Source organism: Engraulis encrasicolus, chromosome 12 (genome assembly GCF_034702125.1).
Source record: "Engraulis encrasicolus isolate BLACKSEA-1 chromosome 12, IST_EnEncr_1.0, whole genome shotgun sequence".
Taxonomy (NCBI): Eukaryota; Metazoa; Chordata; class Actinopteri; order Clupeiformes; family Engraulidae; genus Engraulis; species Engraulis encrasicolus.
Genome location: NC_085868.1, coordinates 4,815,396 through 4,840,395, shown reverse-complemented (window position 1 = coordinate 4,840,395; position 25,000 = coordinate 4,815,396). Strand labels below are relative to the sequence as shown.

Below are 25,000 nucleotides of genomic sequence, written 5' to 3'. Positions count from 1 at the left end.
TGAAACTGCAGAAGCAGCCAAAGACAACTCATTGAAAACAAAATAAATGAGCTCAATTCACCTGGGGTGCCGTAGACAGGAGAGGAAGCAGGACGATCCAACAGAAGCCGATTGTCTTCGTCATGGCTGATACTGCTATCGTAAGCATCGTCGTCGTCATGTTCTGAATGTGTAGTGTGAGCGCTGGGTTTACACCTGAAAACACAAGAGTCAAGGATGGATCATGAACTTGCCACCACAATGGGAGGCTCTGGGTTTTCAGAATCCCTACCCAGGCCATTTAACTGCCGGCCCCATCGTGGATTTGCCAACCTCTTCACCACACCGTAAAGCTCCATACCACTTCTATGGCCATGAAACTTTCCACTATCGACTACTTTTGTTTTGTTCTGTTGAGTCCCTGTATGTCTTTGTAATGTTGTGATTTGTTTTCTGTTATATATGTAAAGCGTCTTTGAGTGGCATGAAAAGCGCTATATTCAACTTAGGTATTATTATTATTATTATTATTATTACTATTATTATTATTATTATTATTATTATTGAGGTAATGTACTGCAGAGGTGTCAAAAGTAAAAGTAAATTCATGATGTCAGTACAACATTAGCACATGATATTACATAGCGGTTACACCAGAGGTGTAGGTTTGGCTCGAAAAGTGGTGGGGACATTTTAATGGCAAATTGTCCGGATATGCTGTTTTTGCATTGTATTTGTGAAAAAGTGGTGGGGACAAGCTATGTTTATCTCAAAAGTGGTATGGACATGTCCCCACCGACCACCCCCCCCCTAAAATTACGCCCATGGGTTACACCATACACTTCATTGTACCTAGTACTGAGATACACAGACTGTACTGTTACTGAAACACATTAAAACAACTGGACTTCTTTTTGGAGGACATTTTATGTCTTCCACTTACAGACTGAGTGTGGGAAGAATAAAAGCAGAGGTGAATAAAGTAAAAGAATAGGTACTCATACAGTGTAGCATATTAGGCCCAGTGAAATACCTGTAACTGGTGAGTTCATATACTAGAGCTGTATATATCAGTTTATCTATATCAGTCAGAGTATTTCTATTTTATACATCTCTATACCAAACACTCAGCTAGGGCCAGACTGAAAACAGTTGGAGGTTCTCAAGTAGGAGATAAGAATAAGGGAGGACAGGAGAGGAGAGAGTAGAGGTTGAGGGGAGAGGAGAGGAGAGGACAGAGTTAAGAAATTGGATGAGAGGAAAGAAGAGAAGAGAGGAGAGGTTGGAAATGGAGAGAAGAGGTGCGGGTGAAGGGAAAGGAGAAAAGAGGAGGGTTTCACGCCCCAGGAAAGCCCTAATAAACAAACATCAGGGCGATCATATAACCTGGTTGGCGGGGGGCAGCCCTGTGGCTTATGAAAACAGCTGGTCCACAGCACACAGCACGCGCACACACGGACGCAGGCAGGCAGGCACGCACGCACGCACACACACACACACACACACACACACACACACAAACACAGGAATTTGAATGTAGATCTGGAATAACAGACAGATTCTGGCTTTGGGTCTGGCGAACAAAAGTGTTCACCCCCCTGCCATCTTCTCCTGTCCTTTGTCCTCTGCTCTCTCCTCCTCTCCCATCTTCTACTCCCCTCCCCCCTCTGCTCTCCTATGTTCTCCTTTCCTTTCTTCAGCTAATTTTTCTCCTCTCCTCTCCTCTCCTCTCCTCTCCTCTCCTCTCCTCTCCTCTCCGATCTATTTTCCCCTCTCCTCCCAGCCCATGCCCTCCTCTCCTCACCTCAATTCTCTTCTATCCTCTCATCTCTTCCTCAGAGAGACAGAATATGGACATCTCTTTCCTTTCTTCTCCTCTCCTGCTCTCTTCTCCCCTCTTGTCCTCTCTTCTCCTTCCATCTGTCATGTATCTCATCGGCTCCCCTCCTCTCCCCTCATCTCCCATCCTCCCGTCTCATCTCCTTTCTCCATGCTATCTTCTCCCCTATTCTCCTCTCTTCTCCTCTCTTCTCCTCTCCTCTCCTCTCCTCTCCTCTCCTCTCCTCTCCTCTCCCCTCCCATCCTCCCATCTCATCTCCTCTCTCCATGCTATCTTCTCCTCTCCTCTCCTCTCCTCTCCTCTCCTCTCCTCTCCTCTCTCCTCTCCTCTCCCCTCCTCTCCTCTCCTCTCCTCTCCTCTCCTCTCCTCTCTTCTCCTCCTCAGGGGACAGACATGAATGAATAGATAAGGCTGATGGCTTAGATGACAGACAGATAGGCAGCTGCAGCGTACCGAGCAGCTCTCAAGACAGGACAGAGACATACTGGGGTTTTGTTTATTTGTGTTATTTGTTCCTCTGTCCAACACTGTAATATATTCCTTTGATCAAAGACAGCTTCAGGTGCCCTGAGACTTTGAGTCCTGAGGGTTAGTCTACATTGCGGTCCGTGTGTGTGTGTGTGTGTGTGTGTGTGTGTGTGTGTGTGTGTGTGTGTGTGTGTGTGTGTGTGTGTGTGTGTGTGTGTGTGTGTGTGTGTGTGTGTGTGTGTGTGTGTGTGTGTGTGTGTGTGTGTGTGTGTGTGTGTGTGTGTGTGTGTGTGAAAAGGCTGTGGATATTCCTCGGCCCGACTTTGATATGTTTGGCTGGTCTTGCAGCATCGCATCCTCGTCCCCTTTTGATATGGGCTTTGTTGCTCTTGTAAGAACTTTCTGCATGGGGTTATTGTTTTTGCGTATGTGGTTACAAAAATGTCCACAAGCTGCTAATACAAATACACATATTGTTTATCGTTTCCTGGACCTTTTCCTTCACCTCCTTCTGCTCTCTCTTCTCTCTCTTCTCTCTTTTCTCTCGTTCTATCTCTCCCTCTCTCTCTTTTCTACTCTCCTCTCTCAACTCTCTTCCCTTCTCTGCTGTTCTTTCCTCTCCACTCCTTTCTCTTATCCTCCCCGCTCCCTCTTTCCCGCTTTCTACCGTCCTCTTCAATGTCTCCCTTTCCTTTCTTTTCTCCTCTACTCCCCTCCTCTCTCTCCTCTCCTCTCCTCTCTCTCCTCTCCTCTCCTCTCCTGACATCTAAATCCTCACATGTTTCCAAGTCCATCTCCATGGCAACCTGGAATACACCTCCACGCACTGTGACATTGCCATGGATCGTTACTAGCTGTGACGCTACTCCTAGTGGAAGTGTGTGTGTGTGTGTGTGTGTGTGTGTGTGTGTGTGTGTGTGTGTGTGTGTGAGTGTTTGTGTTTGCGCGTGCGTGTGTGTGCGTGCGTGCGTGCGTGTGAGTGTGTGTGTTTGTGTGTTTGTGGTAGGGGAATGTATGTTGTGGTTAAATTGTAAAGGGTGGGCGCATGTTTGTGGTGCAAGTGTGTGTGTGTGCGTGCATGCCTGCGTGCGTGCATGCGTGCGTGTGTGTGTATGTACTGTATCTGTGTGGGCGTGTGTGGTTGGGATGCATGAGGTGTTACAAATGTCACGGGTCAGGACACATGAGCATTGCGTGTGCATGCTTGCAGTGCAATTGTGTGTGTGTGTGTGTGTGTGTGTGTGTGTGTGTGTGTGTGTGTGTGTGTGTGTGTGTGTGTGTGTGTGTGTGTGTGTGTGTGTGTGTGTGTGTGTGTGTGTGTGTGTGTGTGTGTGTGTGTGTGTGTGTGTGTGCGTGCGGTGCCTGCAAGTGTAAAGGGGTGGGGTTCTTCAATATGCTCATGACAGAAATGAAAGGAATTTGCTGCTCTCTATCCAGAAAGAGAGAGAGAGAGAGAGAGAGAGAGAGAGAGAGAGAGAGAGAGAGAGAGAGAGAGAGAGAGAGAGAGAGAGAGAGAGAGAGAGAGAGAGAGAGAGATGCTGTCTGACTTCCCGTAGCCACACAATTACACAATTAAGACACTTCCAGCTGTTAGCGACAGCAGAATATGATGAGGATGTGGTGGTGAAATGGAGGTAATTAAGGCCGAGAGAGAAGCAAGACAGAATCAAAAAAAGAAAGAAAGAAAGAAAGAAAGAAAGAAAGAAAGAAAGAAAGGAAGGAAAAAAAGGACGAAAGAAAGAAATATTTGGCTCCCAGATACTGTTTCTGCTGATGACCACATTAACTCCTGTACATCACCTGTGCTCAACCTGCTATGTAGCAGATACAATACACCCCCCAGCACTTTACGGCCAAGGCGGCCATCTAGACTTTAAAGTGATACTGTCCCATTTTTGGAAATAAGTTTATTTTACACCTCCCCTTCGGTTAAATGATTGGGCTTTACCTTTCTCCTGTACTTTCAACCGTTCTCTGAGTATGGCAGAGCAAATTTTACCTCCAAGCTAGCAGTTAACATTGAGTCTATGAGACCAGCTGGCGGCTAACTATTCCAGTAAGACATGGCGCCTGTTATAAAGTAGCTGTTACAAAAATGGCAATGGCCAAGTTGTTCAGTTGTATCATAGCAGTGTAATAGTACTAGTGAAGCAAGCTCCCTTGAAACGATTGTCTTGTGGATGTCATTTCCAAATAAGATGAGAGAAGATTTTAAAGAAGGTACTGTAATGCCTAAGCTACTTACTTTAGAAGGTTTCACTTTCCATATCATATTTCACATAAAACGTCAGAACATAGTCCTTCTGGTGATTAAAGCCTGACCATGTCTCTAATATTGGCTATTCCCCACCCAGCTTGACCAGAGATGGTCGCTCCTTAGATACAATCTCTGCCTTGACTAACAAAATGTAATGTTCTGAAGTAGGGCTGGGCAGTTTTGGAAAAAATGTGCATCACGGTTTTCTTGATGAAAATTGATATCACGTTTTTTTGATAAGCTGTGATTTCCTCCCAAATCTTAATCTTTCGGACGAAAAAATAAATAAATAATTTAATTTAAATGTATCTCCATTTCTATTTTATCACTTTTTCATTTCAATAATATGTTTATAATTTATAGCTTATATATCCCTACCCAACACTTTCAGTTCCCTTTCAAGGAAAACAAACGGACTTACTTGACATTGTGTGAATATTTTCTTTGAATTAAAAGCCAAATCTAACGTAGAAGGTATTTTGTCAGGTAGTTTGTGTCCTATGGCGATGTATTTCGCTCCTATTTGGCTCCCAAATCATTTCAAACAGCAATGTAGCAATGTATCTTGCCTGCCCATTGCATTTTGTAAGCTAAGCTAAATTAGTCTCAATGGCAAAACTCAAAAGCAGTCCTGCACACACAGTTGGGATGGTAATTACAGTTAAGAATCTGATAACTGTTGTAGCCTATTAGAATAGCCTTTCATTTAACTTTGTGTGATCAAATGTAGGCTAAGTTAATTGAAATGTTCATCATGATTCATCCATGACATGTGGGTTCTTCATTATGCTTCATTATGCACTCTCACCAGCTTCTTTAGCGCGATTAACCAATTATTTGTATTGCTTCAATCAACATCTTAAATTGTGTTGACATTCCCTAGTAGAAAAGCAACAGTGGACTTATATAGCAGAGTTGAAATGAAGTGTGACACGAAGTATGAAATTCATGCACATAGCCTAGTATAAATAACAACAACAACAACAACAACAACAACAACAAAAAAACGTCTCTCATCAAAAAGAGAATCTTGTGTAGGTGAAACCGAGATCACGGTATACCGCCCAGCTCTATTCTGCAGGAGATAAAGTGAGAGAGGGGGGGATAGAAAGAAGAGAGAGAGAAAGAGGAGAGGAGGATGTACTCTTGAAAAAAAAGAGAGAGAGAGAGAGAGAGAGAGAGAGAGAGAGAGAGAGAGAGAGAGAGAGAGAGAGAGAGAGAGAGAGAGAGGGAGAGAGAGAGAATGATCACATACACTGCACCCCCGTCCCCCGCCAGCTCGCTATTTAGCATACCCCCATACTGTGCGATACCAGACAATACTGACCACATATAGGCATATCCTCAAAGCCTGCATTCCTCTGTGCACACCATGCATGGCCTTGTCCATAAGTCCAGAGAAGGAAGTGTGTGTGTGTGTGTGTGTGTGTGTGTGTGTGTGTGTGTGTGTGTGTGTGTGTGTGTGTGTGTGTGTGTGTGTGTGTGTTTGCGTGTGTGTGTGTGTGTGTGTGTGTGTGTGTGTGTGTGTGTGTGTGTGTGTCTGTGTGTCTGTGTGTGTCTGTGTGTGCTTCCTATGACTCCACCAGATGCTTAGTAAGCTTGTCTTGTGGTATTTCTACCATGGCACTTCAGCACAGTGAGCCGAGTCGTCAGAATATCTGCACTGCAGCGTCTACATAGTGAAATTGGACAATGTGAATTTTATTCACTGCACAAAACAAAACTGCATTCATGCCTCACCTGTGCAAGGGGACAACCCCGTCCCCAAGAGAGCAATGCTGCAGGATGGTAAAGCTATGTACATCCCTCATGGAGAAGCATGGGAGAAAAACTGGTTAAATAACTCCTCCAACCATCCTTGTGGACCGGGAATCGAAATGGCAACCTTTGAGCTTCTTACTTATTAGCAGTGAAATGGAGATTAGCACACATCCATTTGGGGTGAAAATATTCCGAAAAGTATACTATGCAAATGAGGAGTGAATTTGTAGCGAACCTGTAGTTGCCAATAAAGTCCCTGACATTACAGCAACTGAGTTGCTCTATCAGTGTCTCCCAGGACTCTGACAATCAGGCAAGCAAATTAGGCAATCACCTAGGGCCCCCAGTTGAAGGGCCCCCCTCTGTTAATAACTGTTTATGTATTCAAATGACAGTAATGACAACTTCATGATTGAGGAAAAACCTTTCTAAATTAAATGATCGGTAAGTGCACAGAGAGTGATATCAAAATCCCATGTCCAATAGTTTTATGAGAAAAAGGTCCCAGAGTCACTCTTTACCTAGGGCCCCCAAAATACTGTACCTCTTTGTACAGATGGGCCTGCCAACGGGCCAGTTCACTTTTTCCTGAAAAGTGTCAGCTACATCGTAACAACATCGCTGTGTCATTACTGACAGCCGTAGCCCCTTAATGTGCGCTGTACCTCCAGTGGCACGCTGTAATAGTCATTGAAAAGTTAACCAACATAGTACTACAATACTATGACATAACAAACAAAGGGCCTTTAGTAATGCACTACGGCTTGGTCATTGCCATCCCGGTAACACCAAATTCATAACGCCATGTCCTAATGGGTTAAGTAACAGATGAAGAAAATGTCAGCGACAATAAGGTTATAACATAGGCTCTGTGCAAAGGGGTTAGAACATCCCTTTGTATTCCCGCTGGCCCTGGCAGTGTGTAAGGGTAACATAAACATCCTGAAGAGCATCATTTGTTGAGTGTAAACATAGAGGGCGTGCTTCGGCTTTCATTTCACCAGAAGTCATTTATGTTCAAGCATGACAATCCAGATTGGCAAAGATTGTTCATGGGTTGGATTCAGGCCAATGACACCCCGTCCCCCACGCACACTAAAATTACCTGTGGTGCACCCTTACGTGTAATTGCTGATAGACAAAGTCATTACATTACCATACAATACAAGGTAAAGATACATGAGCCAATGTTTTAGGCAATGACACTGGGCAGCAACAAGACTGGCTCCCAATATCCTAAAACGTTCATTCAAGTTGCCTCAGTGTATCATGGTGTTTACAGAACGGTACACTGCAGGGTATCGGCTCTGATCCCTGCTGCAATGTGGGCCTACAGTGGGTGTCTTGCTCAAGGGTGTAGCAGCCTGACTCTGGCCAGACCAGTGGTATTCTAAACAGCTTTGAGCACTCGACTCATTAGGTCTGGGAGCATGAGTTGGATTGGATTTTAGAAGGAATGGCTACCATTTGTCTGTCCTTGCCAACAAAAAAATCAGAGAGATCCACTTGGTGTACCATTGTAAATAGCATAGCATTTCCAGAGCACAGCTTTATATTACTACTACTACTATTATTATATTACTATTATTATTATAATTATTATTATTATAACTATTATATCAATATTTATTTTGGGACTTTTATTTGGATAGTACGTGAGCATCCAGACAGGAAGCAAGTGGGAGAGAGAGATGGGCCAGGGTTGGGACATGACCCGGGTTGGACTCGAACCTGGGTCCCCATGGACATGCCAGCCCATATGTTGGGGGGCGTAGCACCATTGACCTCTTCCTGAGTATTTCTTGTCTTTAACCCGGGCGTTTGTAGATGCACTGGATTATGTTACACAACTATGAAAATAGTTCTCACTGTGTGTAAGAGAAAAGGCTGTAAAAACACTTTCTTTTCATGTCGCACCGACACCACTGCTATTCACACACGCGCGCGCACACACACACGAGCACACACACAGGACAGCGCACAGGAGGCCCTGGATGGGCGCTTCTCTTCTTCTTTTCCTGTGTGTGGCAACCGAAGCCATACACATACACGCACACGCACACACACACACACACACACACACACACACACACACACACACACACACACACACACACACACACACACACACACACACACACACACACACACACACACTGGTCTGGACTGGATGGGCGCCTCTCTTGTCCTCATCCTTTCCTGCTTCCTGATTCCATCGCCACACAGTCAGCTCAGCTCAGGGGGGTCAGGAAGGAAGAGGCGGCCTTTATTTTAATGTTTCCATTGTGTTTATACTTTTAAAAACTTATTCTTGGAGCTATTTCACAGCCTGCTTTTCCTCTGCTGCTCTGCTTGCTCGTGTGCGTGTGTGTCCGTGTGTGTGAAACTTAATCCACTTGTCCATTTTCTCATTTTCTAAAGATGACACACTTGGTGAGAACTCATGGAGTATGGTAGACGGGCCTCTATATAACTTTTGCCCTTCCTAGACTGTATACTGTACAAATTAGACATGTAGTGTTGATTCAATGTAGAGTTGACTTAACATATCAGGGTGTATTTGGTCAGAGCACACTTAACACTCAGTATTGAATTAACACTACATTTTTAATACACTGTGGAAATTCAAAGTCCCCCAAAAAACCTTTGGAGGAACCCCTAAAATGTTATCTGAGGAATCTAAAAGTGACACCCATCACCTCAGAGACACCCATTACCGTTTACCCTTATTCAAAGAACCCAGGAACCCAAAGGTTCTTTTTTTAGGCTTTTGCCTTCATTTCGAGACTTTGACAGGAAGACAGTGGGAGGAGAAAGACGGGGAAGGGTTGTCGGAGTCAAACCCGGGTCTGTGCCCTACCATTAGAGCCACGGTAGGGATGGAGCCAAAGGTTCTTAGAGGAGCCCTTCAATCACCACTGTGGAAGAATGCCTTTGCAATCTCTTAGGTTCTTCAGAGAACTTTTAGGTTCCCCCAACTAAGAGTTCTCTGAAATAAGCAAAATGATCTGTCAATAATTATATTACAATTAACTGATGCTTTTATAATTTTATGAAGTGACTTACAGATATTACAGGGTATTAGTGTTAGAATGTTAGATTAGGTGGCTTGCTCAAGGGCACTTAAGCCATGGAGGGAGGAAGGCATCAGTAAGGGTGGGGATTGAACCTGCTACCCTGAGATCTACAGTCCATCTCACTAACCATTACACCATGACTACCCACATCATTCAAGATCAATTTAGGGATACACGATATATCAGTTAATTGATATCGGCTGATATTTGACATTTTTTAACACATCGGTATCGGTCTAAATATGAAAAACTTAAACTTTTATTACTCATTTACAAAGAATGGCCAACTCTATATTGTTCACAGAGGTTCCCAAAATGGCGCTAGTGATCCCCTTCTGCATAGTGCTCCCTCCCCTTCCACATGTTTTAAGAACTTTGGTTACTTTTGTTTTATTCACGAGTTAAAACATATTTTGAGAAAAGATTCAAAAATTCAGATTCAGATTATTTTCAGTCTGTTGTCAATTTGAAAAATTTTCACCTAGTTCAATTCCTAAATATTTGACCAATACTACTAAAAACAAGATTTGTCTTGTTAAAATGTCATTTTTTTGGAGTGCATTACCCAAACTTGTGGAGTTTGTTGACAGTGTGTGTGTTGACAGCGTCAGAGTTTTGGATGAGCAAACGCCCGTAAGAGAGACGTTCTGTTAACAGCAGAGGGGAGCGCTGGACTCTTGTAAAACACTTTTAGTGTCCACACAGGTACAGTATACTCCTCTTGGGCGGTGTACACACACACACACACACACACACACACACACACACAATCACACACACGCACGCACGCACACACACACACACACACACACACACACACACACACACACACACATACGCACACACACACACACACACACACACACACTGCTTTTGGGCGGGCGTATCCAGCTCTGTCCGCTTTGTCACGACCCGCCCGTGAAAATATTTCCGCGGGAAAACACACTCATGTGGCTCACACACACACAAACACAAACACAAACACACACGCAAACACAAACACACACACAAACACGAACACAAACACACACGCGCGCACACACACACAAACGCACACACACAGGGTAACACACTCATAGGGCACAGGAGATGAGTCCAAGTCAAGTCAACTCTTCTTCTCTCTTCAAGGGCCACAATTACAGACACACACGGGCATACACACACATGTGCGCGCGCACACACACACACACACACACACACACACACACACACACACACACACACACACACACACACACACACACACGCACACACACACACACACACACACACACACACACACACACACACACACACACACACACACACACACACAGACAAACTGCTCTGTGCACCGGCGTTGACATCACTGTGGCCTTGCTGTTGTTTCCTCTTTAAATCAGGAGCTTTTAGCGCACGCAACCCCCCTAAACACACATACTCACTCTCTTTCTCGCTCTCTCTCATTCTCTCTCTCTCTCTCACACACACACACACACACACACAAACACATAGACATGGTTAGCTTAGATGAGCATGGAACACACAGACACAGACACAGACACAGACACAGACACACACGCATGCACGCACACGCACACGCACCATCGACGTCGTTAGACCATTTTTACCCGGGCATGTGCCCTGTTATGGATCTGCGGTGCCAGGGTCCAGGGCACTGATTTTTAAAAAGAATTTATTTATTTATACCTTTATTTTTTATTATTATTTTATTTATTATATTATATTATTATTACTCATCTGGTAGCCTAATCTACAGAATACATGCTTGTTTTTTTCTTAAAATAGGCGTATACTACACTTACGTTAGAATTTAGCCCAAGTCTGACGAGGCAGCCTGCCTGTCCTGATTCAGAATCAGGCAGCTGCGTCTCCCCCCGAGTCCCTCCCACTCCCCCTCGTCCTTCTCTTCTCTCCTACGCCAGCAAGCCCAGCGCGACTTTCCCCAATTCCTACCAGTTCTTTGCGTGGCTTTTTAAACTGACAATAAATTTCACGTTGTAGCCTACCAATGTACAGTACAGCAGGCTGTGCAACAGTGTGTTATTTATCGGTGTAGCAATTCTAAGATGCCCAGTCTAGCGGCGTTTTTGCATGCATAACCTGAATCACACTAGGCTATGCAGAAACTCGCCAGAAAACGTTTGTCGAATTGGGAACTTTACAAACTTATTTGACATCATAAGTGATGACGACCTGACCCGTGCATGGTCTATGCTTTGCAATGCATTTCAGCCTTGTTTTTCCTAGACCGGTAGAGACCAAAAAAGGTGAAATAATAGGCCTACAAATTTGGTTTTAGTGATCAACCGCTCCAAATTGGCTCTGGACAAACGTGATCACTATAAGCGGATTACACGATATTAAGTTTTGTGGTATGTCAGGTATGTAGAGTTATGGAAGAAGTAGGCTATGTTGTATAGGCTAGTAGTTAGGCTATTTTATTATATTTTTTGTTATCTCAATGACCGGAACTAGATAACAGCCTACTGTAGGCCTATTAGTTAGCCTATAATTTTGATTTCAATTCAACTCAAACAACATTGTTCTTGTAGAGCAGGGGTCAGGAACCTTTTTGGTGAAGAGAGCCGTAAACGTCAATTTTTTTAAAATAATTTTTCATGAGAGCCATACCATTTTAAAACACTTTTCTTCATAGCTGGTAAGTAGGGTTGCCAACTGTCAATTTCATCATGGCGTTGGTCTGGGAGTATATTTTAGATGTAATTTCCTGCATTTTACTGTAACACTTTTTAACCTCCCTTGTAACGTTTCAACTCAATATTCAACCCGTACTTTTATTTATAAATACAGGACGATTCCATATTTCAAGAGATGGCATGGTTTGCAATCCTAGGTAGGTAAGAGCCATATACAGTTCCCAAAAGAGCCACATGTGGCTCTAGAGCCATAGGTTCCTGACCCCTGTTGTAGATGGACATCAGAAAGTTATTCGCTCGGAGCAGGGATAAAGCAGCAATACATTATCTCTGCCCATTCTTTAAAAAAAAAATAGTTGACCAAAAATTTTTCTTCGCGCGCTCGCATTTCTTTCTGGTGCCCTATTGTGCCCCTGTATACAATTGGGCCTACTGACGCCCCTGACGCACACACACACACACACACACACACACACACACACAACACACAATCCTGTGACTCTTTTGTTTCGGCCCTGAAACACTTCCTGTCTTCTGTCTCACTTGACTTTCTAGCTAACCACGTCCGTGTGTGTGTGTGTGTGTGTGTGTGTGTGTGTGTGTGTGTGTGTGTGTGTGTGTGTGTGTGTGTGTGTGCGTGAATGTGTGTGTCTGTGTGTGGGTGTGTTTGTCTTTGTGTGTTTGTGTCTGTCTGTGTCCAATGCAATATAATGACTGTCTGTCTTAATGTGTGTGTGTGTGTGTGTGTGTGTGTGTGTGTGTGTGTGTGTGTGTGTGTGTGTGTGTGTGTGTGTGTGTGTGTGTGTGTGTGTGTGTGTGTGTGTGTGTGCGTCTGTGTGTGTGTGTGTGTGTGTGTGTGTGTGTGTGTGTGTGTGTATGTGTGTGTCACTTGTTCTGCCAACCACATGACCGCAACCACCATATGTGAGCCTCTCTCTCCCACCCACCACCCAAAACATCCACCGCCGTCTGTGTTTATGTGAGTGTGTGTGTGTGTGTGTGTGTGTGTGTGTGTGTGTGTGTGTGTGTGTGTGTGTGTGTGTGTGTGTGTGTGTGTGTGTGTGTGTGTGTGTGTGTGTGTGTGTGTGTGTGCGGGTGTGCGGGTGTGTGTGAGAGAGAGAGAGAGAGAGAGAGAGAGAGAGAGACAGATAGACAAGCCTGTGTGAGTGTGTGTGTGTCTGTGTGTGTGTGTGTGTGTGTGTGTGTGTGTGTGTGTGTGTGTGTGTGTGTGTGTGTGTGTGTGTGTGTGTGTGTGTGTGTGTGTGTGTGTGTGCGCATGCGTGCGCGTGTGAGAGAGAGAGACAGAGAGACAAGTGTGTGTGAGTGGGTGTATGTCTGTGTGTGTGTGTGCGTGTGTGTGTGTGTGTGTGTGTCTGTGTGTGTCTGTGTGTGCCTGTGCGTGTGTGTGTGTGTGTGTGTCTGTGTGTGTCTGTGTGTGTGTGCGTGTGTGTGTGTGTGTGTGTGTGTGTGTGTGTGTGTGTGTGTGTGTGTGTGTGTGTGTGTGTGTGTGTGTGTGTGTGTGTGTGTGTACTCACAGGCATGCATGCATGCTTGTGGATATGTGTGTGTTTCCACTGAGTATTGTCTGTATGTCTGTATGTTTCCCACCCATCTCCCCAAACAGACTGAGCCGCTTCCAAGAAGTCCGCACGACAGACGTCAAGCCAAACAGAGGACGTTTCCAGATGTCTAAGGGTAGGGGGATGGGAGGGGAGGGGAGGATGGAGGAGGATGGAGGAGGATGGAGGGGTGTGGTGAGAGGATTTTTACGGCGTAGTCCCGTAATGCATGCCATTCCACCAGCGAAACACTGTAATAGACATTGAAAAAAAGGTAAATGCAGTACTACACCACTACGACATTACTCCTGGCCTTCAGCAATACATTATGACTTGGTTATTGCAAATTCTGGCAATTTTATAACAGTGGACAAGTCTTAACGGGATGAAAGAGTGTATTTGCACGCTAAGCCCCCCCACATATGGGCTTGAATGCCAAGGGGCACCCAGGTTCGAATCCGGACAGGGTCATTTCCCAACCCTACCCCATCTCTCTCTCTCTCTCCATACTCACATCCTGTCAGTTTTCACTATCCTATCAGAACTAACGGCCCAAAAAGCCCAAAAAATATCTAAAAAAATAGTGTATACCCGTACCTGGTCTTGGCTAGCCTGGCTATCACCAGACAATATCACAAGTGAGATATAGACTGGGAACCTATTCATTTTGTCATAGGGGAGGCACACGTAGAATTTTAAAAAATATATATATCTAAAGCTTAATGCAAAGCTTGTTTCACATCTGGTCGACATGATGGATCTCTACAAACTATGAGCTTTTGTTTGTCTAATTATGTATTGCACTCCCTCCTCGCTCTGTGCTTAGGCTCCCAAAATTAGGGTCTGTTGCCCATTGCAGTCGACTGCGATCTAACACATGGGGACGAAACATATGCACAGATCCAATCAAAGCACTTTCTACTCACACCGAATGGCTGAGAGGCTGTCAGTCATTCCCTGAGTCCACCCTTAGGGCATTAATAGCAGGGGATGACGCTGGCTTGGCCTATTTCTCTACTTAGCTTGAAGTGATCCATCACGTAACGTACCTTACATACGCCATTCTCAGATTTGAGATATTTCTTTCATTCATTTCAGGGAGGGTTTCCATGTTGTCTTTCAGATCACAATGAGCGCACAAGGCAGCTTGGGAATCTCCAGGCTAGAAAGTGGCAGGAATACCCACACAATGGTGACCCATGTCCTCTGTCCTCTTGGATGAGGATATTTACATTTCTGGGGTGTCACTAATAGCTGCTCACACACTGGATATTTACTATTCATGTACTTATGTTTATGATTGATGCAGCTTTGACAAGTGGAGCATATTGGCCCAGAAATAGCCAAGAGAGATAAAAAAAATAGGGAGACCTGACAAAGTCTGCGTGTGTGTGTGTGTGTGTGTATGTGTGTGTGTGTGTGTGTGTGTGTGTGTGTGTGTGTGTGTGTGTGTGTGTGTGTGTGTGTGTGTGTGTGTGTGTGTGTGTGTGTGTGTGCATGCGTGCGTGCGTGCATGCGTGCGTGCGTGCGTGTGTGCATGTGTGTGTGTGTGTGTCCAAGCATCTATGGGAAACGAGAGCTTCCTCTGGATCTGTGTCTGTATTTGGCTCAAATGCCGGAAATCTACACCGTCTGAACAAGGAGCAAGGCACCTCTGTGTGTGTGCATGTGTGTGTGTTTGTGTGCGTGCATGTGTTGTTGTTGTCACATGTGTGTTATTGTTTGTGCGTTCATGCAAGCATGCACACACATAGGTGATTGTTTGTGTGTGTGTGTGTGTGTGTGTGTGTGTGTGTGTGTGTGTGTGTGTGTGTGTGTGTGTGTGTGTGTGTGTGTGTGTGTGTGTGTGTGTGTGTGTGTGTGTGTGTGTGTGTGTGTGTGTATGTGCATGCATGTGTGCATATTTGTGTGCGTGTGTGAAGTGTCCTCTCTAGCTACAGTATGCCCCATTGTCTCCCACACCTATTAAGCAGGCGTCAGTGACTGCTAGTGCCGCTCCACTGTCTGCAGTCTGCACAGTATGAAGGATACTGCTAGTGGTAACTTACTAGATAGAAGTGTCAAAAAGAAAAGCAGAAGTGTCCAAGTGGTTGCGGAGATGGACTTTACGATCGACCAGACAGTTGAAGGTTTGAATCCCACCATGCCACACTCCCCTTTCTCATTCCATGGCTGAGGTGTCCTTGAGCGAGGCACCTAAACCCCACACTGCTCCAGAGACTGTAACCAATTACTTACTTTACTTAGGCCTTTACATTCCTTTCGGAACATAGGCCATTGATGAAGAGCTTCCACCCTCGTCTGTCTTGGGCCATTTTTTCCAGCTGTTTCCACGACAGTCCCCTCTTCTTTACATCCTGCTCTGTGCTTCTTCTCCAGTTGTTCTTGGGTCTCCCTCTGCTTCTCTTGCCTTGTGGGTTCCACTGTAACCAATACAATGCACTTAAAATAACTGTAAGTGGCTTTGGATAAAAGCATCCGCAAAGTGTGATGTAATGTAAAAAAAAAAGGAAAACAGTTTCCTCCCTTCACAGGTGACTTCACCACGTAAATTGTCTGAATGTACTGTAGACTAGAGTACCTTTCTTACAGTCAGCAGATCCTGTGATGGTTAGATCCATTTCGAGGCAGGTTTATTATTTTTTTTATCTTTTATTTTTAGTTGCAACACAATCTACCTCAGTAGGTCCAATGGAATAACTGGTGTAACAACTAGGCCTGCACTCTAAGAGAATTTCCCTGCAAAATAACGGCAGTTACTGGCAATTATATTTACCTGTAATTCTACTGTTATTTCACACCAAAAATTAAATACAGCTCATTGCTGTTTAATGTATCACAGTATATAACATTTTTTCAGCAGCAATTGAACTGTTTAATAACAGTACTCTACAGAAAAATAACAGTACATTTCAGTTAAAAAGTTGAATTGTACTGTGTGATGACAGGCAAATACTGGGTCATAGTTGTATTCATGAATATGGCCATGGCAACTTCCCACCCCACCCATCATTCTCCATAACTGTGGTACCCTGGCCATGTTACCACCCCACCCTCCCATCGTTCACCATGACTGGAGTGCCTTGAGCATGATACTATGCCGCAATGCTGTATTGAGAAAATGGTTTGCGGTGGTCCTTTGAAAGTGTGGGCATGAACAAAATGTCAGAGTACGCAGTGCTATGTTACAATGATAGTGTGCAAGGTGGGCTTTTTACTGTATCTCTTGATGAGCCAATGATGAATATAGCATTGGTCAGTCTTAAAAAAAAATATTTTGCACCAAGTAGCACAGCAAACAAGCAGCACTACAAGCTAGCTCTCAAAGCAATGCCTAATTTGCAGCAGGCACATTATATGCCACAATGCCACAAATGATGCCACATACAGCAAGCTTTCACAAAGAGGAAAGTGTGCAAGCATGTAAGCAAGCTTGTAGGCAAGCTTGTAGGCAAACAAGTGCTATGCTGTGCCATGCAGGCCAGCCAGCAGGCAGGCAAGCAACTGAAGTGTTGATAGTCCAGATTTATATACAGGTGCAAGAGTACCATGTGACCAGAGTCATCAGGCCCTTGGCAGGTGACGCCCGTAATTGAATAATGGCATAACAGCCCTACTCAGGTGAGGCCAGGCACTGATTAGAAGATTGGTTTAGATGGGGCTGCTTGTTGCAAGAGTGTTACAAGTTCTTAAAATGTTTCAGCCATTCACACTTTCATCACTATCAAAATGCATGTGCTACTGACACTTTGCTGCATCAAGCACTTTTTAAGTATTGCAGTTTCCTTAGGAATTGTTTCATCATGCTTGATAGTATCAGATAATCTTTAACCAGTCAGAATGGCTTCAGTTCTTCAGGTGGTATTGAAGTTTGATGGTGATCACGGACAAGTGGAGGATGAATGGGTTTCAATGGTGCTGCCTAAAATAACTTGTTATTTTCTAGAGATGCACCGGATCCGGTTCCGGTTCCGGTTCCGGATCCGTCAGGATAATAGAGTTTTTCACAGGGTCCGGGTCCGGCAGGATCTTAAGCAGTGGATCCGGTATCCGGCATGTTACCTAAAAATCAGGGTCTGGTGCATGTCTAGCCTAGGCTTTTCAGTCTTTCACAACCCCAATCACTGCATGGAGTGAAATCCCTTTGGAAGCGGCTATTGAAGGCAGTGAGGCAATAAGCCAATGAGTCTAAACAATAGTTTGCGCCAACGTAATAAAAAGGGCCCACGTGTGCGAGTAGACTATATGTTTCAAACCTTTTGTAGGATCCGGTATCCGGTTCCGGATCCGGCAGGATCTTATTCAGTGGATCTGGTATCCGGCAGGATCCTAAAAATCAGGATCCGGTGCATCTCTAGTTTTTTTCCACAACGGCGAATACTGCTATTGTGCAGTACTTACTGTTTTTGCTCAATATGTGACTCAAAGTAATATTTTCACAGTAGTTGTCTGTTTTTTCGAAAAGCAGTAGAATGCTGTTGCAGAATTTCCGTAAATAAACAGCTATTTGTTACAGTGTGTGTAATGTCATGCACTGGTGTTGTACTTACACTATGAATGTACTTTAACTTTACTTTTGGCACCTCTGCCATTCGACAACTATCACAAAATACAATGGCTTTCTTACAGGATTCAGAGCCACTCTGTGCTTCTTCATTGAAATGAAAAAGCTTGGTAAAAGAAGCCCCTGGAGCAGCATGGGGTTAGGTGCCTTGCTCAAGGACACCTACGCCATGGCTTGTGGAAGGGAGTGGAAGGGTGAGATTCGAACCGGCAACCCTCTGATGAAATGCCCATCTCCTTAACCTAAAGCCATAGTTGCCCCTGTCTGTCAGCTGTCACCATCTAGTGCATGTGAACATTTGACAAATAAATCCATTCAATTCCATTTCAAAAGCGCTTCCATGCAGTCATGTCCTGTGTAACCTCTCCTCATGGATGGCATGTAAGCTGACTGTGGTAGATGGTTAACTGCAGGCAGACAGGGACACTGATAGGTGGAGGGACAAAGGGGTCAGTTGTGCTGGCCCAGGGGTAGAGGGGGGGGGGGGCAGAATTGTGTTCTGATAACATAATTATTTCTTGAAGGGAAGGCTTATCAGAAGACTATGGCCCGCGCCCGGCCTCAGCTGTCAGCAGTTCTTACTGTAGGAACATACTGCAGACGGCAAAATTGTAAAAGAAGCTTAATAATTCCTCTGGGGTGAAATGGCAATAACAACAACAAAGGTGGCACAAGCGGCAAAAGATTTGATGCACTAATATTCAATCAGCGGGAGTAACCAATCCAAAGCTTGTCTGTGGATGTGTTATGATGCCTTGAGAGATAATAGCATTTTTGGCCTCCACAAGGTCGAGTACGTAAAATTGAAGAACCACTTAGTAATATTTATTCATTAATGATTAATCTTTAAGAATGTTGGGATATAATACATAAGTTTTATATAGCGCTTTTTATGATACTCAAAGTCGCTTATTATAGTCGCTTAATAATATTATTACTATTATATTGGGGTATATAATGTGCCATTACAGAATCTTCCAGTTCTATTCTTTTCTACGATGGTAAACAACGAATTTCTCCCAAAAATAATTGTGAAATGGATTACCCCAGCAGAAAGGACAATTACCTTCACTACAAGGAGCAACAAAGCTCATAACAAATGACATAATGATATAACAACATAATGACATAACGATATCGTCAAGGACCTCTGTGTATCCAAGCAGCAAATCATATCAGTCACTGATAGCCCTCTAAGGGATAGGTGTGTGTGTGTGTGTGTGTGTGTGTGTGTGTGTGTGTGTGTGTGTGTGTGTGTGTGTGTGTGTGTGTGTGTGTGTGTGTGTGTGTGTGTGTGCGTGTGTGTGTGTGTGCGTGCGTGCGTGCGTGCGTGCGCGCGCGCGCGCGCGCGTGCGTGCGTGCGTGCGTGCGTGTGTGTGTGTGTGTGTGTGTGAGTCCTGATCTGCCATTATGATCTAATTACCTGCAAGTTCTCTTTATGACCCTAATGTGTCGTCTCCAGATGTCTACAGTGCCTCCTTCACACTACACACCTCTCCTCCCCCTGTCTTTCTGTACAGTATCTATCTGTCTTTCTATTCATCCATCTCTCTATCTCTCTATTTTTCTCTCCTTCCCTCCCTCTTCCTCTCCTTACCTCTCCCTCCTTCTCCATCAACCTTCTCTCTCCTTCTCCCTTCCTTGTCTGTCTCACTCCATTCCTATCTACAGCATCCCTCTCTCTGTCTCCCCCTCCCTCTTTCTCTCTCTCTCTCTCTCTCTCTCTCTCTCTCTCTCTCTCTCTCTCTCTCTCTCTCTCTCTCTCTGTGTTCCTGTTATGTCGTGTTCTCCATGTTTCTCCTCCTCGTCTCCTCTCTCCATTAGTCCTCTCTCCTCTTCTCCCTCTCTCCCTCTCCATTGTGTCTTCCTCTCCATGCATCAGGGCATCATTGCAAATTGGTTTTCAATCTGTCACTCAGATTGCATTTACTCTCCATCGCTCTTCTATTTTGGGCACACATTAATCTATGTGTACAAACACACACACACACACACACACACACACACACACACACACACACACACACACACACACACACACACACACACACACACACACACACACACACACACAATCACGCACACACACAAATGCATTTGGCCGTACATTATGCTGTACAAAATGTTACAATCTTACAGAAACACCAACACACGCAAGCCCCACGCACGCACACACGCACTCAAGCAAGCATGCACGCACGCGCACACAAACACACAGACACAGACTCACAAACACACACACACACACACACACACACACACACACACACACACACACACACACACACACACACACACACACACACACACACACACACACACACACACACACACACACACACACACACACACACACACACACACACACTCGTATATTAGTCTGTAATGATACTACAAATTGGCATTTGCAGCGGAGGTCCTTTCGTGTGTGGGCACGCCAAACAACAATGCCAAACATTAGCAAACACTTGGAGCCAATTGCTGTCAGCAGCACCAAGGGCATACAGAAGGCTCACTCACTACAATAAATTACAGCAAAACACATCATAATAGATGATAGGACAAAGGCCCACTACGACAAAATACAATACATCATCCATCACATTAGGTTTAGGCTCACTAGCCAGACACAGTAAAAAATGGAGTGTTCATGTTCCAGAGTAAACTTAAAAAACTACACAGAGTATTTACAACTCTGTGGAGTGAAATTACTCTAACAGAGTAAAAAGTCAGTGTCATATTTTGTAGATGGTCGGTGTAATTTCAACTCTACAGCAAGATAATTACCCGCCCACTCTGCTCTAGTTGCCACCAGTGTTCAATGTACAATATTTAGTAGGAAGACTGCTACACACTGACCAAAGAGTAAAATTAACACTATTTTTGAATGGGACCAAACGTGATCTGAAATAGAGTTAATTTCAACTCCGCAGAGCAAACCCTTACATAGGCCTACACTCGATCAGTCAGGACCCCTCACATAATTGCCAATGTACTTCTCCCACTCAGAGTGCTCAACAATCCATGCTTTCCCCCACACACTGGCACTCACACCGGAGTGACCTGCGGTATCTTGTGGACACTGTCCACTACAGTACACTATGCAACCATCGGCAGCCTCCAATGGTAAATGGTAAATTGATTTATATAGTGCCTGCCCACTCCTTTGAGCACTCAAAGCGCTTAACCCCTTAAGACACGGCTTTATAAATTAGCTGTTACCAGGATGGCAATGACCAAGTCGTAATGTATTACTAAAGGCCCTGTGCACTGTCAAAGTAGTGTAGTACTATAGTAGTTAACTTTCAATGTCTATTACAGTGTGCCACAGGAGGTACGGCGTGCATTAAGGGGCTACCATGGTATGCCTCACATTCACCCATTCACACTCACATTCACACAGCGGTGGCAGTGGCTGCCAAGTAGGGTATCACCCACCAGCAGGAGCAATTTGGGGTTAAGTACACATTGATGAGGTCAGGCAGACCAGGTCTTGAAACTGCAACCTTTTGGTTGCTGAACAGGCTCCTCTATCACCTGAGCCACTAGCGTCCCTATGGGCTGACAGCAAGTCAACCCAATTCTAACACCCTACATATCGAGGGGAGTAAAGTTGTCCTACCAGATCTCAAACCATTTTAGGGTACAGGCAATCTGATCGCTGCGCCTTATGGCCAGGCTTGGTCATAGTGATGATGCACACACAACCCTAGTGATGGTTGCTTCTCTCACAGCCCAATGCAGTCAATAACATAAATGAAAATGTCTATAACGCAAAATTGCTGATTCCATGTGTTAACGTGCTAGAGGGTCAAAGACGTGCAAAATGGCATTGTCATTCAGTGTAACGGATGCCTTCTGCTGACTGTAACTGTAAAAAACATGACTCTTTTTATTTATCTATTGTTACAGGGAATTCATGAAAGCCTCTGCTGTCATCCATTCACTTGAAACAATTTAAAAATCATGTTTTTTTGCAGTTACAGTCGGTGGAAGGTGTCCGTAACACTGAATGACAAAGACGTCTTTGAGCCTAGATCAGTTAATCTATGCCTACCTTTCATAAAATATCAACACACAGGATCCATGTGCTCCTTTCTGAAGTTAAAGCACAAACAGAAAAGCTCTGTGAAAAGGGTGCCCGTCTCCCAGGTTGGCAGGCTAGAGTTTGGGTATAGCGGGCAGGAGTTAGAGAGGGACAGAGTTGGGGACCTGGGGTACAGTGGGTCAGTGTTGAGGTGCATGTTCAGCACCGGGCCAGATTTGGATACAGTGGGCATGAATTTGGGTATATCGGGTCACTGTTGGAGTACAATGTCCCTGTGATGGGGTATCATTGGTCAGACTTTGAGGTTGGAAACATTCACTGCCGGGAGGGGTGAACGCTGCTGAAATTTAAAAGATTCCTCTCATTTTACCCAATTGCTAAAATTTGGCCATGAGACATAAAAAAATGGCTACAGGCAGGATGGCTGAAGTTTGAAATGTACACAACCTCCATCCCTCCTCCTTCCCCAGTTTGCTGAGTGTCTGTTAACAAGACTCTCCTAGAATGCCCGGCTGAGACATAATGTTCTTTGGACAGGAGCTTACTGATGGCAAGGCCTGGCTAAAGGGGTGACGTAACCCTGACTCATAGAGCGCCCCCTGGGGGCAATACATCCACATGCCGGCCAGAGTAATAGATGTGAAAGACAGACAAACAGAAACACACATGCATCTGCACAAACACAAACAAACACACTGTAGTGGAGAGAGAGACAGAGAACGAGAGAGAAGGAGAAGGCAAGGAAAGGGAAAATGTAATCTGCAGATGGAAAGAAGTCCTTATGGAAAGCATCAGTGCACACACACACACACACACACACACACACACACACACACACACACACACACACACACACACACACACACACACACACACACACACACACACACACACACACACACACACACACACACACACTGATGCACATACATGGGGGAGCTCACACACACACACACACATGCACCCACGCACACACACACACACACACACACACACACACACACACACACACACACACACACACACACACACACACACACACACACACACACACACACACACACACACACACACACACACACACACACACACACACACCTCCTTATGGAAAGCAGTGCAATGCGCTCAATACAAGAAAATTGAGCAACCGTCCATGCATGCACAAACACAAACACAAACTATCTCTCTCTATCTCTCTGTCTCTCTCTCTCTCTCTCTCTCTCTCTCTCTCTCTCTCTCTCTCTCTCTCTCTCTCTCTCTCTCTCTCTCTCTCTCTCTCTCTCTCTGACGGTTGTGGGATCCTCCGTCTGTGTGCATGATTGACAAAAAATGCACTGGCCTCAACCACAGGTCTTCTTCAGTCAATGGCAGCAGCTCAACACACACATGTGGAGGGGTGGATGACCTTCATTTGACCTAACAGCTAACCTCTACTCCACGTCTCCCTAGCGAGAATTTATTTAATAACAGCCTGCACCTGCACTTGTCGCTGACGCACCGTTGACTCCCTTACGAAAATCGACCATGATAAATTGACCATGGTTTGGTTGAAATATAAAATTAACCATGGTTTTACTCTGGAAAGTAATCATGGTTTTACCACGGTTCAATTATTCATGAAATTACACTTAGCTGCCGCTTTTTTATCCAACGCACATATTGGTGACAGTCCTTGGAGCAATGTGGGGTTAGATGCCTTGCTCAAGGGCCATGCCTTGCTCATCAGCCATGGATGGAGGAATAGGGAGAGGTAAGGGTGGGATTAAAACCTGCAACTCTGTAATCTACAGTCCAACTCCCTAACCAACGGCTACACACATTTTCATGGTTTTTTTTGGGTAACCATGAAACCCACAATTCACCATGTTTTTTTGAGTATGATTTGGGACTATGGTTTTTTCATAAGGGCTGTCATGGCCTATTGAAATTAATTACATTTAAATATGGGAATTATCAAGTTGACAAGTATGCCAGTTGTAAGTTTGAATTGCTTGAAGGTCAGTAGACCAAAACTTTGCAGTAAACCATGCAAATGTGAACATTGTGTGGGAGCTTTCTTTGCTTTAACATTGGTGACCCAGGGGTTCCACTCCTACGCACATGACCAAGGAGGTGTGCAAGAATTCTTCACTTACAAAAGATAGAAACTCTGAAAACTCTACACAATCAGACTAGACAAAACACTTTGAAATGAATCACCTGCCATGATGCCACTAAAACTACAATCAAAACCTAATGTCACTGTGATGATGAGAACATTCTGAGATCAGCATTAAACAATAGTCTCTCCACCCAGGGGCGGATTAAGAAATGATGGCCCCCTGGGCCAGACACTGTCTTGGCCCCTCAACCCCCCCAAAAGCACCTTACCCCTGCTAATCGGACATGCTAAGACAACTATACAGTGCTCACAGCTGGCACGTATTTGGACACTACGAGGCACACCAGTTTTTCCATGCTATAGAGTGGGGCAGAACCATATACGTAAACTGTGTGCTCAGAGGAACGGCAACACAGTTTTGGCAGGGGGTGCTGTTGGTGGGTGGACAATTTGTGTAGGGGGGTGTGGGGGCCCTCCCCCAGAAAATGTTGCATTCTAATCAATCTTAGGGCAAGGAATGGCAAATCCCATCTCACTCAGTCCCTCAGATTTGAGATGTTGAGATGACAAAATTAATGTCACATGGCCACGCAATGTGATGCTATGCTGAGATTACTACCAATCAGTCATGACTGAAAGTACAAAAGCATAATTTTAAATGCAGAATCCACCAAACCGTAGGTAGG

General features: G+C 44.7%; 1 protein-coding gene across 1 annotated transcript in view; it reads right to left on the bottom strand.

Moving 5' to 3' along the window:
- calcrlb (calcitonin receptor-like b) overlaps positions 1–25,000 on the bottom strand; it is a 51,097-nt gene that overhangs the window by 21,395 nt on the left and 4,702 nt on the right. The window contains exon 2 of the mRNA XM_063211521.1: positions 62–195. Coding sequence (XP_063067591.1) covers positions 62–160 — 99 coding nt within the window. The 5' untranslated portion in view covers positions 161–195. The remainder of the gene's footprint in view (positions 1–61; positions 196–25,000) is intronic.